The sequence below is a fragment of the Erythrolamprus reginae genome, unplaced genomic scaffold (genome assembly GCF_031021105.1).
Source record: "Erythrolamprus reginae isolate rEryReg1 unplaced genomic scaffold, rEryReg1.hap1 H_34, whole genome shotgun sequence".
Taxonomy (NCBI): domain Eukaryota; kingdom Metazoa; phylum Chordata; class Lepidosauria; order Squamata; family Dipsadidae; genus Erythrolamprus; species Erythrolamprus reginae.
The window spans coordinates 93,198-114,850 of NW_027248489.1; the positions used below are offsets into that span (position 1 = coordinate 93,198).

Here is a 21,653-nt window from a genome sequence, read left to right on the forward strand (position 1 = left end):
CATTGGGCTGATCATGAGGAGACGGTGAGTTCTAGTCCCACCTTAGGCATGCGAGCTGGCTGGATGACTTGGGGAGAATCACCAGGAGATTGGGAATTCTAGTCCACCTTAGACATGTGAGCTGCTGGGTGACTTTCGGCCAGTCACCAGGAGTCTGTGACTTCTAGTCCTCACTTATATACAAAGGCTCTATGGGTGACATTGGGCCGATCATCAGGAGACTGTGAGTTCTAGTCCCACCTTAGGCATGCGAGCTGGCTGGATGACTTGGGAAGAATCACCAGGAGATTGGGAATTCTAGTCCACCTTACACATGTGAGCTGCTGGGTGACCTTTGGCCAATCACCAGGAGTCTGTGAGTTCTAGTCCTCCCTTATACACAAAGGCTATATGGGTGACATTGGGTCGATCACCAGGAGAAAGTCAGTTCTAGTCCCGCCTTAGGCGTGAAAGCCAGCTGCGTAACTTTGGGCCGCTCCCCCCTCGCTCAACCGAACCCACCTCACCTAAATTATTGTCATGGGGGGAAAAGAGGAGGAAGAAGTATTAAGTATGTTTCCCACCTTGAGTAACTTACACAAAGTAGTAAAAGAAGGCTAAAAGAACCTCGGTAGTGCAGTGGTTAGAGTGCAGTACTGCAAGCTACTTCTGCTGATCACCTGCTGCCAGCAGTTTGGCAGATCGAATCTCAGTAGGCTCCAGGTTGACTCAAACTTCCGTCCTTCCAAGGTGGGTAAAATGAGGACCCAGATTGTTGGGGGCAAGAGGCTTACTCTCTAAACCGCTTAGAGAGGGCTGTAAAGCACTGTGAAGCTGTATGCACGAATCCCAGTGACCGATAAGGTCCCACAGAGTTGGCCTTCTCCGGGTCCCGTCGACAAAACAATGTCGTTTGGCGGGCCCCAGGGGAAGAGCCTTCTCTGTGGCGGCCCCGACCCTCTGGAATCAACTCCCCCCAGAGATCAGAACTGCTCCCACCCTCGTCTTTCGTGAATTACTCAAGACCCACTATATCGCCAGGCATGGGGGAACTGAGACACCTCCCTAGGCTTTTATATTTTATGATTGGTATGTACGTGTTGTTTAGTTTTAAATGAGAGGTTTTATATGTGTTTCTTTTTAATATTAGATTTGTTCTTTGACATTGTTTTTACTACTGTTGTGAGCCGGAGAGGGGTGGCATACAAATCCAATAAATTATTATTATTATTATTATTATTATTATTATTATTATTATTATTATTATTATTATTATGTACAGTAAGCGTAAATGCTATTGCCATTAAAGAAACCATGATGAGTAAATGAAATAATAAACTACGTACAAATGGGGAAAAAACAGAGCTATTAAACAGGAATTTAAAAAACAAAATAATAAAGGGAACACTTAAACAACAGAATATAACTCCAAATAAATCAAACTTCTGTGAAATCAAACTGTCCACTTAGGAAGCAACACTGACAATCAATTTCACATGCTGTTGTGCAGATGGAATAGTTTTTATTTTATTTTTATTTATTTATTCTTTGTCCAATATACAATACATATGTAAGAGAATAGATATTAAGTAATATATATAACGATAGAAAGTAAAAAGAAGAGAAGTAGATGGGAGGGAGAAAATATATATGATATAAGAGATAAGGAGAGACCCCATTTGGAATACTGTGTTCAGTTCTGGAGACCTCACCTACAAAAAGATATTGACAAAATTGAACGGGTCCAAAGACGAGCTACAAGAATGGTGGAAGGTCTTAAGCATAAAACGTATCAGGAAAGACTTAATGAACTCAATCTGTATAGTCTGGAGGAGAGAAGGAAAAGGGGGGACACGATCGAAACATTTAAATATGTTAAAGGGTTAAATAAGGTCCAGGAGGGAAGTGTTTTTAATAGGAAAGTGAACACAAGAACAAGGGGACACAATCTGAGGTTAGTTGGGGGAAAGATCAAAAGCAACATGAGAAAATATTATTTTACTGAAAGAGTAGTAGATCCTTGGAACAAACTTCCAGCAGACGTGGTAGATAAATCCACAGTAACTGAATTTAAACATGCCTGGGATAAACATATATCCATCCTAAGATAAAATACAGAAAATAGTATAAGGGCAGACTAGATGGACCAGGAGGTCCGATCTAGGATGTGCTATTTGAGTGTTCCCTTTATTTATTTATTTTGAGCAGTATAGGTGACCTGCAGATATCAGTCTAGGCCAGAAGTCTCAAAAGTCCCCTTTGCAAATTCAGTTGCGTTGAAAATTTAAGTAAGCGCCTGGTGCATAAATAAGTCACAAATGTTCCGGGCCCCCTGATTCGTTCGTGGCATCGTTTGTTCCTCTTGACGTCACTCTGGGAATAACAGTCGGTTTGTTTACCGGTCGTGGAACAATTTAAAGCACTTGAGGGTTGGCTTTCTCTCGCCCAATTCTCTCTGGGGGACCTTTGCTGATAGCTAAACGCTTTGCGGGTGAAAAGAAAAATAATCCTTGGATCGCTTTTTTTCTCCCCCCAGAAGGGATTCTGATGTGTGTTGGGAATGGTGAAGTTTTCCCAATTATTTTTTCCCTAGTTGTCCTCCTTGTTTTTAGTTTGGTGTCTGTTTCTCCTAGCCTGCTTTTGCAATTAACAGGGGTATTGCAAATATTTCCCTTCAAAGGATATACACTGTTCAAAAAAAATAAAGGGAACACTTAAACAACACGGCCCTCTGGAATCAGTCCCTCCCCCCCGGAGATTCGTACAACCCCAACCCTCCTTGCCTTTCGTAAGAACTTGAAAACTTATTTATGCCACCAGGCTTTCAGCGATTAGATCCCAGCCTCTAGCCACTGAATGCTTAGTTTGCTTGGTTTGTGTTTGATATTTAACATTTATAATGTTTTAGATTAACTATTTAATTAATGTTGTGAGCCACTCCGAGTCCACGGAGAGGGGTGGCATACAAATCCAATGAATAATAAATAAAGTAAACACAATATAACTCCAACTAAATCAAACGTCTGTGAAATCAAACTGTCCACTTAGGAAGCAACACTGATTGACAATCCATTTCACGTGTTGTCAGCGCATTCAACTTTGTACAGAACAAAGTACAGTAATACCTCGTCTTACGAACCTAATTGGTTCCCGGAGAAGGTTCGTAAGGCGAAAAGTTTGTAAGCCGAAACATTGTTTCCCATAGGAAACAATGTAAAATGAATTAATGCATGCAAGAAAAAAAAAAACGCAAAAAAATGCCACCGCCCGGCTGTCACCTTTTGAAACAGCCAGGTGCTTCTCAGCGTTCTCCCAATGCCAAACCCAGAAGTTCGGCAAAAGTTCGGGTTCAGGTGGCCGCCGAGAAGTCCCGCCGCCTGGCTGTCACCTTTTAAAACAGCCAGGGGATTTCTCGGCGTCCTCCTGAACCCGAACGCCAAACCCGAACTTTTGCCAAACTTCTGGGTTCGGCGTTCAGGAGGCCGCTGAGAAGCCCCGCCGCCCGGCTGTCGCCTTTTGACATACAAACAATCCAAGATACGAACCCTGGGTTCGGAAATTTTTTGCCTCTTCTTCCGAACTTTTTCTGTCCTACGAACCCGCCGCCCGAACGCTGAACCCGGAAGTTCGGCAAAAGTAAGGGGGGCCGCCAAGAAGCCCCGCTACGTTTCGGCTGGCCAGGAAGGACGTCTTTGTGACGTCAAAGCTCCGCCCATGGAATTCCCTATTGGGATTCCCCATCTCCTTTCCAGCCTCCCGACCGGCCTGACAGCTCCGCGGCTCTTTTGAAAAGCTAACAGCCGGGTGGCGGGGCTTCTCAGCGTCCTCCTGAATCCGAACGCTGACCCCGAACTTTTGCCGAATTTCCGGGTTCGGCGTTCAGGAGAACGCCAAGAAGCCCCCCCGGCTGTTTCAAAAGGCGACAGCCGGGCGGCGAGGCTTCTCAGCGTCCTCCCGAACCCGGAAGTTCGACAAAAGTTCGGGTTTGGCCTTTGGGTTCAGGAGGACGCCGAGAAGCCCCCCGGCTGTTTCAAAAAGCAACAGCTGGGCGGTGGGGCTTCTCAGCGGCCACCCGAACCCGAACTTTTGCTGAACTTCCGGGTTCGGCGTTCGGGCGGCGGGTTCGTAAGACGGAAAAAGTTCGGAACAAGAGGCAAAAAATTTCTGAACCCCAGGTTCATATCTCGGATTGTTTGTATGGCAAGGGGTTCATATCACGAGGTACCACTGTATTCAATGAGACTATTTCATTCATTCAGATCTAGGATGTGTTCTTTGAGGGTTCCCTTTATTTATTTTTTTGAGCAGTGTAGAATAGCAGAGTTGGAAGGGACCTTGGAGGTCTTCTAGCCCAACCCCCTGCTCAGGCAGAAAACCCTGCACCACTTCAGACAGAATTTAAAAAATTCCATAAATATTATTTTTAATAAATATTTAATAGATTATTTAATAAAGATTTTTTTAAAAAAAAAGAAATCTAAATTCAGTTCTATTCTAAAACCCCTATGTATATATATATATTTTAAAAAACAATCACCCACAATCATCCTCTCAGACAAACGGCTGTCCAATTTTTTCTTTAAAACTTCCAGTGTTGAAGAATTCACAGCTTCTGGTGGCAAGCTGTTCCTGTGGGGGTAGCGTTTTGCAGAAGCTAGCCCACCCAGATAGCCAAAGCAGATAGCCAGTCTGCCTCAGACCAGGATATCTGGAACTGTAGTCTTGAAGATAATTGGCGACAAGTACTGCAGAGTTTCTTAATAAAATATTTACTTTTTTCGTAGCAAAACTACATTTACACTATAGCTATTTCTTCAGAAGATACAATGCAATAAATATATTCACATATCTCTATCAACTATTCTTAGTTACAATATTCAGCTACAAGTTTTCAGACAAGATATTCTTCGGCAATAATCAGCTATCCCAAGCCACACACAGTATCTCTAAGCCACAAGCCACAAAATCTTCAAGCCACACCTATGAAAATGTGCATCATAGTATATACATTTGTCAACCAATCAGATTACATTACAATCTGTAGATTCACCGTGACTAAGCAGTTTTACATTGTTAAAGTCTTTACATTGATTACAATTCTTCTCTCTGAAATTTGGAATATGATACTGATAGTTCCACTGATTAATTGTTTTAATGTCAAGAAATTTCTTCTTTGTTCTAGGTTGCTTTTCTCCTTGATTAGTTTCCACCCATTGCTTCTTGTTCTATCCTCAGATGCTTTGGAGAATAGTTTGACTCCTTCTTCTTTGTGGCCACCCCTGAGATATTGGAAGACTGCTATCATGTCTCCCCTGGTCCTTCTTTTCATTAAAGTAGCCATGTCCAGTTCCTGCAACCGTTCTTCATATGTTTTAGCCTCCAGTCCCCTAATCATCTTTGACGTTCTTCTTTGCACTTTTTCTAGAGTCTCAACATCCTTTTTGCATCGTGGCGACCAAAACTGGATGCAAATATTCCAAGTGTGGCCTTGCCAAGTATAAAGTGGTATTGACACTTCAAATAATTTATTTGTTTCCCTATTGTCATCCACATATTTATGGTTAATAAACTTTTCCCTGGTTTCTTTCTTTTAAAATTTTTTGTTGTAAAACAAAAGAAGTTGTGAATTTGGAAGAACTTAATTTTGCTTTGGGTATTTGGCTTTGTGCAGTGAAAAAATTCAAATGCAAACTGAATCATTTTTTTCCTTGTGTCCCTGATATCCAACAAGATGCAGTTCAATGGTGAGGCATGTAAAGATCCTGCACTTAGGGAAGAAAAAAACCCAAATGAACAGGTATAAAATAGATAGTACCTGGCTCAATAGCAGTAACTGTGAGAGGGATCTTGGAGTCCTAGTGGACAACCACTTAAATATGAGCCAGCCGTGTGCAGTTCTAGGCTGCATTAACAGAGGGATAGAATCAAGATCACGTGAAGTGTTAGTATCACAGAATAGAATAGAATAGAATAGAATAGAATAGAATAAAATTTTATTGGCCAAGTGTGATTGGACACACAGTGCATATGTTCCCAGTGTACATAAAAGAAAAAGATACATTTGTCAAGAATCATGTGGTACAACACTTTACGATTGTCATAGGGGGTCAAATAAGCAATGAAGAAACAATATTAATAAAAATCTTAGGATACAAGCAACAGGTTACAGTCATATTGTCCTAAGTGGGAGGAAATGGGTGATAGGAATTGTTGTACATACTCCTGATCAGTTGGAGGATGATGAAGATATTGAGGACTTGGATTCAGATAGTGTTTATGAATTAGTGGGGGTGCTGGGGTTACAGGTAGTAGAAGAGGTGGGAGGCCAGCCACAGGATGGGGCTATGAGTTCAGGATCTAGCGAGGGAGAATCAGACGCTCGCTGGGTTAACCCTAAATTCAGAAGGGCCCAAAACCGTAGGGAGCAGAGGTCTGGAAGAAGATATTAAGGAGAGGAATGGGTTAAATATTGTAGTGATGTATTTGGCACACCAGGGGGTCAGTGGAGAAGAAGGATGGAGTTTCAATGTTGCCAAAAGGAAAAATGGATGTGTTTTTGCCACGCTAAAGTAAGCCAAAGTATTTTATATTGTTATCAGTCAGTGCTACTGTTTTTTCAAAGTTATGCTGTTAGGAAAATAAATCTTGTTTAAGTGAAGCAGACGGAGGAATGTGAGAAATGCAGCTAAGAGAGAGATAAGGGACCGAGTGCTGTATGGAATGTGTTTGAATTACAGGAGAGCAGAGAAATAAATGGAGTTTTTTATTCATGAAATGATGCATTTAATAAGAGTTATTTGTAATTGCTAAATTTCTACCAGAAACCAGAACATGAATGATGAGAAAAAACTAGTAGAAATAGAAGTGCAGATTTAGTAGAAAGTCTGACAGTGTTGAGGGAATTATTTGTTTAGTAGAGTGATGGTGTTCGGGAAAAAACTACCGTAGTTGTCTTGGTGTGCAGTGCTCTGTAGCGACGTTTTGAGGGTAGGAGTTGAAACAGTTTGTGTCCAAGGTGCGAGGGGTCAGTCAATATTTTCACTGCCCTCTTTTTGACTTGTGCAGTATGCAGCCATTGTTTTTTCTGCAGTTCTGATCATTATCCTCTGAAGTCTGTGTCGATCCTGTTGGGTTGCAGCACCAAACCAGAGGTGCAGATGACAGACTCAATGATTCCTCTGTAGAACTGTAAGGCCTTGGTAAGGCCACAAATGGAATACAGTATTTGCATCCAGTTTAGGTCGCCACAATGTAAAAAAATGTTGTTGAGTCTCTAGGAAAAATGCAGAGAAGAACAACCAAGATAATTAGGAGACTAGAGGCTAAAACATATGAAGAACGGTTGCAGGAATTGTGCATGGCTAGTTTAATGAAAAGAAGGACTGGGGGAGACATGATAGCAGTCTTCTAATATGTCAGGGGTTGCCACAAAGAAGAGGGAGTCAACCCATTCTCCAAAGCACCTGAAGGTAGAAGAAGAAGCAATGGGTGGAAACTAAACAAGGAGAGAAGCAACTTAGAACTAAGGAGAAATTTCCTGACAGTTACAACAATTGATTAATAGTGGAATGACTTGCCTGCAGAAGTTGTGAATACTCCAACACTGGAAGTTTTTAAGAAGATGTTGGATAACCATTTGTCTGAAATGGTAGGGTTTCCTGCCTAAACAGGGGGTTGGACTAGAAGACCTTCAAGGTCCCTTCCAACTCTGTTACTTTGAATCCCGAAGAGCCTCTGTGGCAGGAAATTTTTGCAGGCAAGACTTTTGGGTTCAAATTTCCACAGTGACCTTGTTTTGATCTCTTATCCTTCCAGCTGGCCCAAACCCAGCCTGTGGTTAGCCTTCATCTCATTTTAGCTGGGTGGAGGTTTCCTCTTTATATGGGTCTCAATCTGGAAACTGCAGATAAGAAGGAACTCACTTAAAAACAACCCAGAAAAAAAATTTCCTGGTTTTTCACTGCTTTTCTGTCTTTAATAACCCAACTGCAAGCAGACCTTTAAAACAGAAATAAAGACAAAAATTATATGCATTAAAAAAACAAATTCTGTGTAAAAGATAGCTGTTAAGAAATCCCCAGCCAGTGACTAATACAAAGGAATATTTGAGTCCATTTTGAGGTTGGTAATCTTTTAAAACCTATTCTCCACCCCCACCCCCCTTTTTAAAATATATATTTTGTTGATTTATTGAATTACAGGCCCATTCAGACTCTCAAAGCCTGAAAGAATACACTTTAACTTATCAATGGAAAAGGAAATGTTTTTACCTGGAAATTGTACAATGTCATTTGGCGGGATCCAGCTGAAGAGCCTTCTCTGTGGTGGCCCCGACTCTCTGGAACGAACTCCCCCCAGATATCAGAGTTGCCCCCACCCTCTTTGCCTTTCGTAAGCTCCTTAAAACCCACCTCTGTCATCAGGCATGGGGGAATTGAGATATCCTCTCCCCCTAGGCTTATAAAATTTATGTATGGTATGTCTGTATGTATGATTGGTTTCTTAAATTGGGGTTTTTACATTACTTTTAATATTAGATTTGTTCATATTGTCTTTTTACTGTTGTTAGACGCCCGGAGTCTACGGAGAGGGGCGGCATACAAATCTAATGAATGAATGAATGAATGAATGAATAAATGAATAAATTGAAATGTGTGTGTGTGTTGCTTTTACAAAATGTTTTTCCTTTTTCAAAACGTTTTTACGAAATATTTTTGTTTCCAGTGAAACGTTTTTTTGTTTTTAACAATACAATCCTTCTATATACAGAGGCATAGAATCGACATCACATGAAGTATTAGCATTAATACCACTTTATAAATTATAAATTAGTTTGACCACCTCATCTTCGAGGCAGCCCCTTAAATACTGGAAGACTGCTATCAGCTGACACAGGGCAACATTGAGCCGAGGTGGCGCACCAGATAGAGTGCTGTACTGCAGGACACTGAAGCTGATTGTAAATCTGCAGGTCAGCGGTTCAAATCTCACCACTGGCTCAAGGTTGACTCAGCCTTCCATCCTTCCAAGGTGGGTCAAATGAGGATCCAGATTGTGGGGGCAATAGGCTGGCTCTGTTAAAAAGTGCCATTGCTAACATGTTGTAAGCCACCCTGAGTCTAAGGAGACGGCTGGCATAAAAATCAAATGAATGAATGAATGAATGAATGAATGAATGAATGAATGAATGAATGAATGAATGAATGAAAAAATGAATAAATAAGCAAACAAACAAACATCCCATGTGTCCTCCGATATGGACCCGTGTATCACCTGTGCCATAGGTTTGCCGTCACAGATCTAAGATCTCCTGCTTGAGTAGGGGGTTGGGTTAGAAGACCTCCAAGGTCCCCTCAGCTCTGTGATTCTGTTGTTCCGCCCGCTGACGATCAAGAACTGATCTTTCTCTCTCTCTCTCTCCTCTTTTATAGCAACCACAGTGCAGACACCTTGGACAGGCTGCTGCCCACAATTGTCGGAACCAAATCCCCCCGCAAGCGCACCACCAGCCAATCCAAATCGGAGCCTCCCCTCCTACGCACCAGCAAAAGGACCATCTACACCGCAGGCCGGCCCCCCTGGTACAACGAACATGGCACGCAGTCTAAAGAGGCCTTTGTTATCGGTAAGGGGTGTCGTTTTGGATTGGAAAGGGGGGCAGTTTGGGACAGGAGGCGGGTAGGCCAGTGATGACGAACCTATGGCACACAGGGGGCACGCGGAGCCATATCTGCCGGCACGCGAGCTCAGCTCCAATGTGCATGTGTGTGCCGGCCAGCTGATTTTTGGCTCACACAGAGGCTCTGGGAGGGCGTTTTTGGCTTCCAGAGAGTCTCCGAGGGGATGGGAGAGGGCATTTTTACCCTCCACCGGTTCCAGGGAGCCTGAGTAGGGTGAAACACGAGCCTACTAGGCCCACTGGAAGGTGAGAGAAGCCGTTTTTGCCCTCCCCAGGCATTGAATTATGGGTGTGGGCACTCACGCATGCGCAATAGCGCATGTACACACTTTTTCAGCACCTGAGGAAAAAAAGGTTCGCCATCACTGGGTTAGGCTATCAACAAGTTTGCAACCTGTTGGACTTCAACTCCCAGAATTCCTGAGCCAGCCATGGGAATTAAAGTCCACGAGTCATAAGTCTACAAGTCTACAAGATTGAAACATTTATTATTATTATTTTATTATTATTTGTTAGATTTGTATGCCGCCCCTCTCCGCAAATATGTTAAATATGTTTAAATATGTTAAATATGTTTAAATATGTTAAATATGTTTAAATATGTTAAATATGTTTAAATATGTTAAATACGTTTAAATATGTTAAAGGGTTAAATAAGGTTCAAGAGGGAAGTGTTTTCAATAGGAAAGTGAACACAAGAACAAGGGGACACAATCTGAAGTTAGTTGGGGGAAAGATTAGAAGTAAAGTGAGAAAATATTATTTGACTGAAAGAGTAATAGATGCTTGGAACAAACTTCCAGCAGACTTGGTTGGTAAATCCACAGTAACTGAATTTAAACATGCCTGGGATAAACATATATCCATCCTAAGATAAAATACAAGAAATAGTATAAGGGCAGACTAGATGGGCCATGAGGTCTTTTTCTGCCGTCAATCTTCCGTGTTTCTATGAAGTCACCATAGTTGAAGCAATGGCAGCCCCGAGATTGTGAAGGTGAGGTTTACAGGTGGGAAGTCCCCCTTTTCGGTGAGGGCTGCAAAAGCACCCTTGATCTGAGCCTACCTTGCAAGACTGTGGTCAACATTCTGCTCGTCTTCAGGTCTGGGTGGGGGCAGCGCTTCCGGGAAAACCACCGTGGCCCGGATGATCATCGAGGCGTTGGACGTGCCCTGGGTGGTCTTGCTCTCCATGGACTCCTTTTATAAGGTGAGAAGCGTGTGTGTGTGAAAATCTGGACAGGCAGGATGAAGTGTACCAGTGTGCCTGCCGTCCCTGTCCTACTGTCCCCATTAATCCGTATTCTTATCCTGTATTCCAAATGCTGTTATATCTGTTATATGTGTTGGAAGGAAGGAAGGAAGGAAGGAAGAAAAAGAAAGAAAGGAGGGAGGGAGGAACAAGGGAAAAGGAAGGAAGGAAAGAAGGAAGAAACAAGAGAAAAAGGAAGGAAAGAAGGAAGGAAGGAAGAAAAAGAAAGAAAGGAGGGAGGGAGGAACAAGAGAAAAAGGAAGGAAGGAAAGAAGGAAGAAACAAGAGAAAAAGGAAGGAAGGAAGTTAAGAAGGAAGGAAGTTAAGAAGGAAGGAAGGAAGGAAGGAGGGAGGGAGGAACAAGAGAAAAAGGAAGGAAGGAAAGAAGGAAGGAACAAGAGAAAAAGGAAGGAAGGAAGGAAAGAAAGAAGGAAGAAAAAGAAAGAAAGGAGGGAGGGAGGAACAAGGGAAAAAGGAAGGAAAGAAGGAAGGAACAAGAGAAAAAAGGAAGGAAGGAAGGAAAAGAAAGAAAGGAGGGAGGGAGGAACAAGAGAAAAAGGAAGGAAGGAAAGAAGGAAGAAACAAGAGAAAAAGGAAGGAAGGAAAGAAAGAAGGAAGGAAGGAAGTTAAGAAGGAAGGAAGGAAGGAAGGAGCCAGCAATGAGATTCCTCCCCTTCAACAGCTCAGGTGTGGGTACTGAGGGGTCAGGTAAAAAAAAGAAAGAATGAAGAGAAGAGCAACAAAGATGATTAGGGGACTGGAGGCTAAAACATACACAGAAGGGCTGCAGGAATTCCGTTATGTCTGGTTTCATGAAAAGAAGGATCAGGGCTGACATGATAGAAGTTGTGAATGCTCCAACACTTGAAGTTTTTTTAAAAGAGGTTATAAAATCATTTGTCTGGTACAGGGTTTCCTGTCTGAGCAGAGAGTTGGACTAGAAGATCTCCAAGGTCCCTTTCAACTCTGTTTATTCTGTTCTAGTTTAGTCTAGTCCAGTGTTTCCCAACCTTTTTTGAACCGCGGCACATTATTCACATTTTCAAAATCCTGGGGAACACTGAACGGGGGTGGGGGGGGGTGGCTAAAGAAAAGTTTTGACAAAAAAAAAATCTTCCTCCATTTCGCTCTATTTCTCCCTCACTTTCTCTCTCTTCCTTCCCTTCTTTCTCTTTCTCCATCCCTCTTTCTTACTTCCTCTCTCTTTTGCTCTCTTTCTCTCTCCCTCCTTCCCTCCCTATATGTCTTTCTCTCTCCCTTGCTCTCTCTGCCTCTCTTGCTATCTCTCTTTCATTCTCTCTCTTTCTCTCTCTCTTGCTATCTTTCTCTCTCTCTCTGTCTTTCTTTCTCTCTCTCTTGCTAGCTCTCTTTCTCTTTCTCTGTCTCTCTCTCTCTGCCTCTCTTGTTATGTCTCTCTTGCTCTCTCTCTCTTTCTCTCTCTTCCTTTCTTCTCTGCGGAGGCCGGCGAAGGTTTTTCTTATTTTAAATGTTCCGGGTGGCAGGGGGATGCAGAGCCCGCACGCACCCCCCCCGACATTCCAAATCCTGCCTCAGCTGTGAGAAGAAAGAAGCGCTCGGTGAAGGGACTGCATGCAAGAGGGGCCGGGCGGGCGTTAGCAGCCCGATGAGAAGGACGAGAAGCCGCTGCAGCCACCCCCAATCCCCCCCCTTCCCTGGGTACCTTCCAAAAGCCCCTGGAAAAAGGCAGGAGGTAGCAACGAGGCGCGAGGACAAGCAGGAAGCTTGGTGGAGGGGAAGCGCTGACGGGCTCTCCTCCTTCCCCACCCCTGCGCTTCTCTCCCACCCTGGCTTTTGCTTCGCCCGCAGATTTTCCGGTAGTTCAAAAGGAGGCAAGAGGTGGCCTGGATGAAATTGCGGGGAAATCATGGGGCGAAGCAAAAGCCAGGGCGGGAGAGAAGCGCGGGGGTGGGGAAGGAGGAGAGCCCGTCAGCGCTTCCCCTCCGCCAAGAGGTTATTGCCGCCGCCTCTGCCTCCACTCAGGGAGCCATCGTGGTTGAGCTGAGCGAGAGGAAAAGGCGCGGTGACCACCGTGGCTCCCTGAGTGGAGGCAGAAGCGGTGGCAATAACCTCTGTACTTTCTACGGCAGCGTGGCTGAGCTGGACGGAGGGAAGCGGCAGCTCCCACTCGAGGAACCCACGGCAACGGGCGACGGCTTGGTGGGAGGCGACGGCGGGAGACACAGGCGGTGGGAGGAGAGGGAACCAGGAAGCGACTGTGAAGCCCAAGACCATCCACAGGACGACACTCAGGCAGGGGCGCCAGCAGCGCCCCGCCCAGCTGGAACTTCTCGCGGCACACCTGGCCATGTCTCGCGGCACACTACTGTGCCGCGGCACACCGGTTGGGAAACGCTGGTCTAGTCTAGTCTACTCTACTCTACTCTACTCTTCTCTACTCTACTCCTATTCCTATTCCTATTCTTTTTATTTCTATTATTCCTATTCCTATTCTTTCTATTATTCTGATTCTGATTCCGATTCCTATTCTTTCTATTCCTATTCTTTCTACACTGCTCAAAAAAATAAAGGGGACACTTAAACAACAGAATATAACTCCAAGTAAATCAAACTTCTGTGAAATCAAACTGTTCACTTAGGAAGCAACTCTGATTGACAATCCATTTCACCTGCTGTGGTGCAAATGGAATAGTTGTGCAAATGAAATATTCAATGAGAATATTTCATTCATTCAGATCTAGGATGTGTTATTGGAGTGTTCCCTTTATTTTTTTGAGCAGTATATTTCTATTCTTTCTATTTCTATTATTCCGATTCTTATTCCAATTCCTATTCTTTCTATTTCTATTTTCTATTCCTATTCCAATTCCTATTCCCACTCTTTTTATTTCTGTTATTCCAATTACGTTTCCTATTCTTTCTATTCCTATCCTTTTTGCTTTTATTCTTTCCATTCCTATTCCAATTCCTATTCCTATTCTTTCTACTTCTATTATTCCTATTCTTATTCCTGTTCTTTTTATTTCTATTATTCCGATTCCTGTTCTGTTCCATTCCATATGTTGGACTCAATTGTGGTCGTAAGTCTAAGGAGTACCGGTGCTGTCCATCACCCTACCATCCCCTTCATCTCTTTTTTGCGGGACAGGTTCTGACGAAAGAACAGCAGGAACTGGCCGCCAGCAACGATTACAACTTTGACCACCCGGATGCTTTTGATTTCGACCTGATGATTGCCACCCTCAAAAAGCTCAAACAAGGGAAAAGCGTCAAGATCCCCGTTTACGACTTCACCAGCCACAGCCGCAAGAAGGAATGGGTGAGGCGGGCTTGGGAGGGAGGCCTTGGTTTTAGCCCCGCCCCCTTAGCGCCACGCCCCCTTTAAGATTTTTTTAATTTTATTTATTTGTCAGACATGTATAGGATAGTAGTAGTTTTTGTAACATAAGTAAAAAGCAATGATAAAATAGGTCAACAAGATGAGGCGTTTCCTTTGGCTGAAAGCCCCATCAGCCTTCTCCTTCAGCTGCTTTTCTTGTGAATTCTTGGTTTCAGCTGTTACGATTCACCCAGAAGGTGGGCAGTTGGGCATCATACAACATTTTATTTTTATTTTATTTTATTTTATTACTTTATTTTTTTATTTTATATATTTTATTTTATTACTTTATTTTTTATTTTATATATTTTATTTTATTTTATTTTATTTTATATATTTTATTTTATTTTATTACTTTATTTTTTTATTTTATATATTTTATTTTATTACTTTATTTTTTATTTTATATATTTTATTTTATTTTATTTTATATATTTTATTTTATTTTATTACTTTATTTTTTATTTTATATATTTTATTTTATTACTTTATTTTTTATTTTATATATTTTATTTTATTTTTTTTATTTTTTTTATTTTATTTTATATATTTTATTTTATTTTATTATTTTATTATTTTATTTTATATATTTTATTTTATTACTTTATTTTTTATTTTATATATTTTATTTATTTATTTATTTTATTATATATATATATATATAATTTTATTTTATTACTTTATTTTTTATTTTATATATTTTATTTTATTTTATTACTTCGTATTTTATTTTACTTTATTACGTTATTATTTTATTTTATTTATTTTATTTTATTATAATAATAATAATAATAATAATAATAATAATAATAATTTATTAGATTTGTATGCCGCCCCTCTCTGAAGTAATTTAATTACCTTATTTTTTATTTTTTATTTTATATATTTTATTTTATTACTTTATTTTATTATTTTATTTTATATATTTTATTTTATTACTTTATTTTTTATTTTATATATTTTATTTATTTATTTATTTTATTATATATATATATATATAATTTTATTTTATTACTTTATTTTTTATTTTATATATTTTATTTTATTTTATTACTTCGTATTTTATTTTATTTTATTACGTTATTATTTTATTTTATTTATTTTATTTTATAATAATAATAATAATAATAATAATAATAATTTATTAGATTTGTATGCCGCCCCTCTCTGAAGTAATTTAATTACTTTATTTTTTATTTTTTATTTTATTTTATTTATTTTATTTATTTTTATTTTATTTTATCTTATTTTATTTTATTTTATTTTATTTTATTTTATTTTAGCTGGATGAGGAATTTTGGGAGTTGTAGTCCACAAGTCTTAAAGTTGCCAAGGTCACGGGATCAAGAAAGGTTATGGTGGCTCCCCATAAAACATACACTAACTGAGGTGGCTCCCCATAAAACATACATAAAACATACACTAACTGAGGAGCTACTTTCACCCTCTTTCTCTCACGCAAACTACCTGGCCTGAATTGTCTCTTGCTCCTCCAGAATGCAGCCCCTCCCTCCTGGGAATCCAGGCTACATTCCATCCCAACTTGTGATTTCAGCTTCATCAAACACCTTTAAACCTTTTGGCTTCTCTCTCAACAAACCACATTATAAACCCGTCTTGTGCTTTGCTTTTCATATAGTACATCCAAGCCAGGTTTACCCAGAAAGTACGAGGGTTGCCCAGAATGTAATGCACCCCATTTTTTTTCTTCAACAATTATCTATTGAACACAGTGAAACTTACACACAAGAAAGAATGATGTTTCTTCGACACTCCCTATTTTTCCATGTACAGTAGTACCTCTAGATATGAGTTTAATTCGTTCCAGAAGGGAGCTTGTATGTCGAACAACTCATATCTGGAACAAATGGCTTTAGACTTTTTTCTCCTCTGTGATAACCAGAAGCAAGGATTCTTGCGCCACCTAATGGACGCTCACAAAGCCATTTCTGCACTGTAATGGCCTCCCCCTCTGTGCCCAGCGACTAACCGTACTTCTGTCGACTGCAGATTCTCCATAAACTATATACAAACGTTTGTGAATGTTCCCAACAGTTTCTTTCTCCACAGTGAGAAATTCAATGACGACACGCTGCCTGTAACGTACATCACTTGTAGACGTCGTTTCGAAACACTGCTGCAGCTACGCCATCTGTCTGAAGAAATGCAAAATTTACACACACATTCCTGACAATTCAAATAATGTATATCTAAAGTTTCGCATTCATACCATTACTGTAGAGCGAGGGGGAAAATGTGGTGGATTACTTTCTGGGCAACCCTCGTAATAAAGGCGGGACTGAAATATATATACTGTATATCAATCGATTGAGAAAAACCGATGACAAGTTTGAATCAAATTTTGACTTCCTTTATGCACAATTCTTGCTTCTAGAAAATGCTTTACGGAGCCAACGTTATTATATTTGAAGGGATCATGGCATTTGCCGATAAGGATCTCCTAAAAGTAAGTCTGAGTTTTTAGCCTTTTTTTCTTGGGGTGTGGATGGGGGGGAAGATTTAATGTTGGTGGCCCCCCGACCCACCATCCGAACACAGGTCTCCTTTCCACAGCCCTTGGAGGCCCCAAGTCAACGAGCTGAGAGCCCAAGGTGGTGGGGGTGGGACTTTGGGAGGAGTTATATGTTGTATTTTCTCTTTTACCTGCACAAAGGTGATTATGATTGCTTTGAAAATAAACTTTAGAAAATGAAGGTACCGTACCCTTCCTCCTCCTGTCACCCCTCCCTCCCTCTTTCTTTCTTTCTTTCTCCTTTCTTTTTCTTTGTTTCTACTCCTCCCTCACTTCTTCCCTTCCCATTCCTTCCTTCATTTTTCTCTTGTTCCTTCCTTCCCTCCCTCCTCCTTCCTTCCTTCTTTTTCTTTTTCTTTCTTTCTTTCTTTCTTTCTTTTTTCTTCTTTTTTCTTTTTCTTTCTTCTCCTCCTTCCTTTTCCTCCCTCCCTCCCCCTTCCTTCGTTCCTTTCTCTCTTTCTTTCTTCCTTCATTTTTCTCTTGTTCCTTCCTTCCCTCTCTCCCTCTTTTCTTTCTTTCTTTTTCTTTCTTTCTTCTTTCTTCTCCATCCCTTTTCCCCACTCTCCCTCCCTCCCCCTTCCTTCCTTTCCTTTTTCTTCGTTATTTCTCTTCTCCTCCCTCCTTTCCTCCTTTCTTTCTTTCTTTCTTTCTTTCTTCTCCATCCCTTTTCCCCACTCTCCCTCCCTCCCCCTTCCTTCCTTTCCTTTTTCTTCTTTATTTCTCTTCTCCTCCATCATTTCCTCATTTCTTTCTTTCTTTCTTCTTCCTCTATTTCTTTCTTTCTTTTTCTTTCTTATTTCTTCTCCATCCCTTTTCCCCACTCTCCCTCCCTCCCACCCCCTTCTTTCCTTTCTTTTTTCTTTATTTCTTTCTTCTCTTCCCTCTTCCATCCTCCCTCCTTTCCTCCCTTCTTTCTTCTTCCTCCCTCCCTCTATTTCTTTCTTTCTTTTTCTTTCTTTCTTCTTTCTTCTCCCTCCCTTTTCCCCACTCTCCCTCCCTCCCCCTTCTTTCCTTTCTTTTTTCTTCTTTCTTTCTTCTCTTCCCACTTCCATCCTCCCTCCTTTTCCCCCTTCTTTCTTCTTCCTCCCTCCCTCCTTTTTTCTTTCTTTCTTCTTTCTTCTCCCTCCCTTTTCCCCACTCTCCCTCCCTCCCCCTTCCTTCCTTTCTTTTTTCTTCTTTATTTCTTTCTTCTCCCTCTTCCATCCTCCCTCCTTTCCTCCCTTCTTTCTTTCTTCTTCCTCCCTCCCTCTTTTTCTTTCTTCCTTCCTTTCTCCCCTTCTCTTCTTCTTCCCCTTGCTCCTCTTTCTCTCCCTTTCACCAACTCTGGATAGCTCATCTAATGCTCCTTGTTCCTCATTTCCCAAATAACAACAGCCTAGCCCTAGTGAGTTTGGTCCATGGGGATGGGTGGATACAGGGAACTGGTCCAGATGACAACCCTGGAAGTTCTTTGCTCTGGGTAGGAGAACAGAGAGCTCATTTCTAGTCCAACCCTCCTCCCCCAATCCCTTGGCATTGTCTTTCAACCTTGGCAGCTTTAAAATGCACGGACTTAAACTCCCAGAATTCCCCCAGCCAACTCTGAATTCTGGGACTTGAAGTTCCATGTTAAAGTTCCCACGGTTGAAAGACCTACCACTCCATAGAGAACTGTTTTTCGGACCCAAATGCCACTTAACTCCCCTTGTTTTTTTCCCCGTCTGCAGCTTCTAGATATGAAAATATTTGTGGACACCGATTCGGACATCCGTCTGGTTCGGCGTTTGCGCAGAGACATCAGCGAGCGAGGCCGAGAGATCGACGGGGTCATCAAACAGTACAACAAGTTTGTCAAACCGGCCTTCGACCAGTATATCCAGCCCACCATGCGAGTAGCCGACATTGTGGTGCCACGAGGTAGGCATCCTCTTTTCATTGACCATTGGGCCCGGCTGGACCCCTGACCCTTGGCCAGATCTCTTGCTCAAATTGTGCTCAAATCCTAGTGGCAACCATTGAAATACGAGCCAGCCGTGTGCAGCAGCTGCCAAAAAAGCCAACACAGTTCTAGGCTGCATTAACAGAGGGATAGAATCAAGATCACGTGAAGTGTTAATACCACTTTATAAGGCCCTTGTTGAGGCCACACTTGGAATACTGCATTTGGTTTTGGTAACCACGATGCAAAAAGGGTGTTGAGATTCTAGAAAGAGTGCAGAGAAGAGCAACAAAGATGATTAGGGGACTGGAGGCTAAAACATATGAAGAACAGTTGCAGGAACTGGGCATGGATAGTTTAATGAAAAGAAGGACCAGGGGAGACACGATAGCGGCCTTCCAATATCTCAGGGGTTGCCACAAAGAAGAGGGAGTCAAACTATTTTCCAAAGTACCTGAAGGTAGAACAAGAAGCAATGGGTGGAAACTAAACAAGGAGAGAAGCAACTTAGAACTAAGAGCCTCGGTGGTGCAGTGGCTAGAGTGCAGTACTGCAAGCTACTTCTGCTGATAGCCGGCTGCCAGCCGTTTGGCAGATCGAATCTCAGTAGCTCAAGGTTGACTCAGCCTTCAGCCTTCCAAGGTCGGTAAAATGATGACCCAGATTGTTGGGGGCAAGAGGCTTATTCTCTGCAAACCGCTTAGAGAAGGCTGTGAAGCTCTGTGAAGCGGTATATAAGTCTAAATGTTATTGCTAAGGGGAAATTTCCAGAGAGTTAGAACAATTAACCAGTGGAACAGCTTCCCTCCAGAAGTTGTGAATGCCCCAACACTGAACTGGAAGTTTTTAAGAAGATGTTGAATAACCATCTGTCTGAAGTAATGCAGGGTTTCCTGTCTAAGCAGGGGGTTGGACTAGAAGACCTTCAAGGTCCCTTCCAACTCTTATTTTATTTATTTATTTATTTATTTATTTATTTATTTATTAGATTTGTATGCTGCCCTTCTCCATGGAACTCTGTTGTTGTTGTTATTATTATTATTATTATTATTATTATTATTATTATGTCGGTTGGCGGGCCCCAGGGGAAGAGCCTTCTCTGTGGTGGCCCCGACTCTCTGGAACCAGCTCCCCCCAGAGATTAGAACTGCCCCTACCCTCCTTGCTTTTCGTAAAGTCCTTAAAACCCACCTTTGTCGTCAGGCATGGGGGAACTGAAATATCTCCCCTGGGCCTATACAATTTATGTATTTTATGCTTGCACGTATGTCTGCTTAATAATGGGGTTTTTAAATACAGTAATACCTCATGATACGAACTTAATTGGTGGCAGGAGGAGGTTCGTAAGGTGAAAAGTTCGTAAGGCGAAACAAAGTTTCCCCATAGGAATCAATGGAAAAGCGATTAATGCGTGCAAGCCCAAAATTCACCCCTTTTGCCTCATTTCTGCCGGCATTCGGATTTTTTTTCGGGTGTGGGTGGAGGGGGGGAGATGGGGGAGACAGCGCAGGCTGCCCGGAGGGAGCCTCGTGGGTGGATTAACAGAAAAGTCAACAGTTACTGTCCGGCTTGCAATGACTGGAAGGGAAGGGAGGGAAACGCACGGGTGGTTTGTACGTGCGTCTTCTCTGATTTCCTCCCTCCCTCCTTCCCCCTCTCCCTCCTGGCCCTCCCTCCTCCTCCTCCTCCTGTATTCCGCCTCCCTCCCAGCCTCCGGGCCACATTCTCCGCGCCGCCGGCCAGCTCCTCCTCCTCTTCTTGCTTCTTTAGAAGATGACAGCCAACCGGTGGCACGGAGGCTGGGGATGGTGTGCGTGTGTGGAAAGGGTCAGCGGGAGAATTGGGGGGAGCCGTGGCCACTGCCCCGTGGAAGGGACCCGGCTGGGAAGCTCCCGATGGTGTGGCCTGGGGTCTTTCTGGGAGAGCAAGCAGCAGGCGTGGGCTGGGGTCCCCCCAGTTCTCCCGCGGACTTCTTCCACACATCCCGACTCCTGCAGCCTCCGCGTTTTTCTTTCGGCTTCGGGCTGGACAGGAGGAGCTAAGCCAGCCCAGCGGCTTTTTACATTGGGGAGATGTTGCTAGCCCAGCGGCATTGATTCCTCCGGCCGCTTAGCTCCTCCCATCCACCCAGAAGCCGAAAGCCTCCACGTTTTTCAGGTCTGCATCCTGGGCGGGCGGGCGGCGGGCGAGGAGGCGTGACCGAGCGGGCCCGGCTCAGGCTCCAGCTAGGACGGGGCGGGCAGCGGCTGGGTGCAGCGGCCAAGGGTGCGTCAGACTCGGGGCTGGCGGCGCCCGACGCAGTGGGGAACATCAGCGTGGGAGGCAGGAGAGGACCAGGCAATCGGGAGCAACGTTGCCCGCCGCTCCCGGCTTGGCTTCCCTCGCCGCCGCAGGCAACGCGCGCTGCGATCTTCGCGGCCGACCAGGCTCAGCGGATCAAGCCCCGGCCCCCTTTCGGCCGAGCCTCCCGGGCCAGGCACCGCCTTCTGTCACTGAGCCTGGCCGGCCCGGGAAGATCGCAGCGCGCGTTGCCTGCGGCGTCCAGGGAAGCCAAGCCGGGGAGCGCGGCGACGCCGCTCCGGTTGCCTGGTCCTCTCCTGCCTCCCATGCTGATGTTCCCCGCTGCGTCGGGCACCGCCAACCCCGAGTCGGACGCACCCTCGCCGCTGTGCCCAGCCGCTGCCCACCCCGTCCTAGCCGGAGCCTGAGCCGGGGCCCGCTCGGTCACGCCTCCTCGCCCGCCGCCCCGCCCGCCCCATGATGCAGACTCGCTCTCTCCCCGCGCCCCCGCCGCCGGACCGATCCTGCGCCTCCTGCTTCCCCCCCAGCCAAAAATACAAAGGCGGTCTGCCGCCGCGCCGCGGAGCAATGGAAAGCTGAAGCCGCTGGCGGTTTCAGACTCCCTTTGCTCCATGCTGCTCCCGCCCTGCCTGT

At 43.4% G+C, this 21,653-nt stretch overlaps 1 protein-coding gene across 2 annotated transcripts in view; it reads left to right on the plus strand.

The window, feature by feature from the left end:
* LOC139155624 (uridine-cytidine kinase-like 1) overlaps positions 1-21,653 on the plus strand; it is a 74,588-nt gene that overhangs the window by 16,994 nt on the left and 35,941 nt on the right. For both annotated transcript variants that reach the window (XM_070730828.1, XM_070730827.1), the window contains exons 2-6: positions 9,411-9,604; positions 10,762-10,868; positions 14,038-14,208; positions 16,664-16,735; positions 18,508-18,697. In XM_070730828.1, the coding sequence (XP_070586929.1) occupies positions 9,411-9,604; positions 10,762-10,868; positions 14,038-14,208; positions 16,664-16,735; positions 18,508-18,697 (734 nt within the window). The remainder of the gene's footprint in view (positions 1-9,410; positions 9,605-10,761; positions 10,869-14,037; positions 14,209-16,663; positions 16,736-18,507; positions 18,698-21,653) is intronic.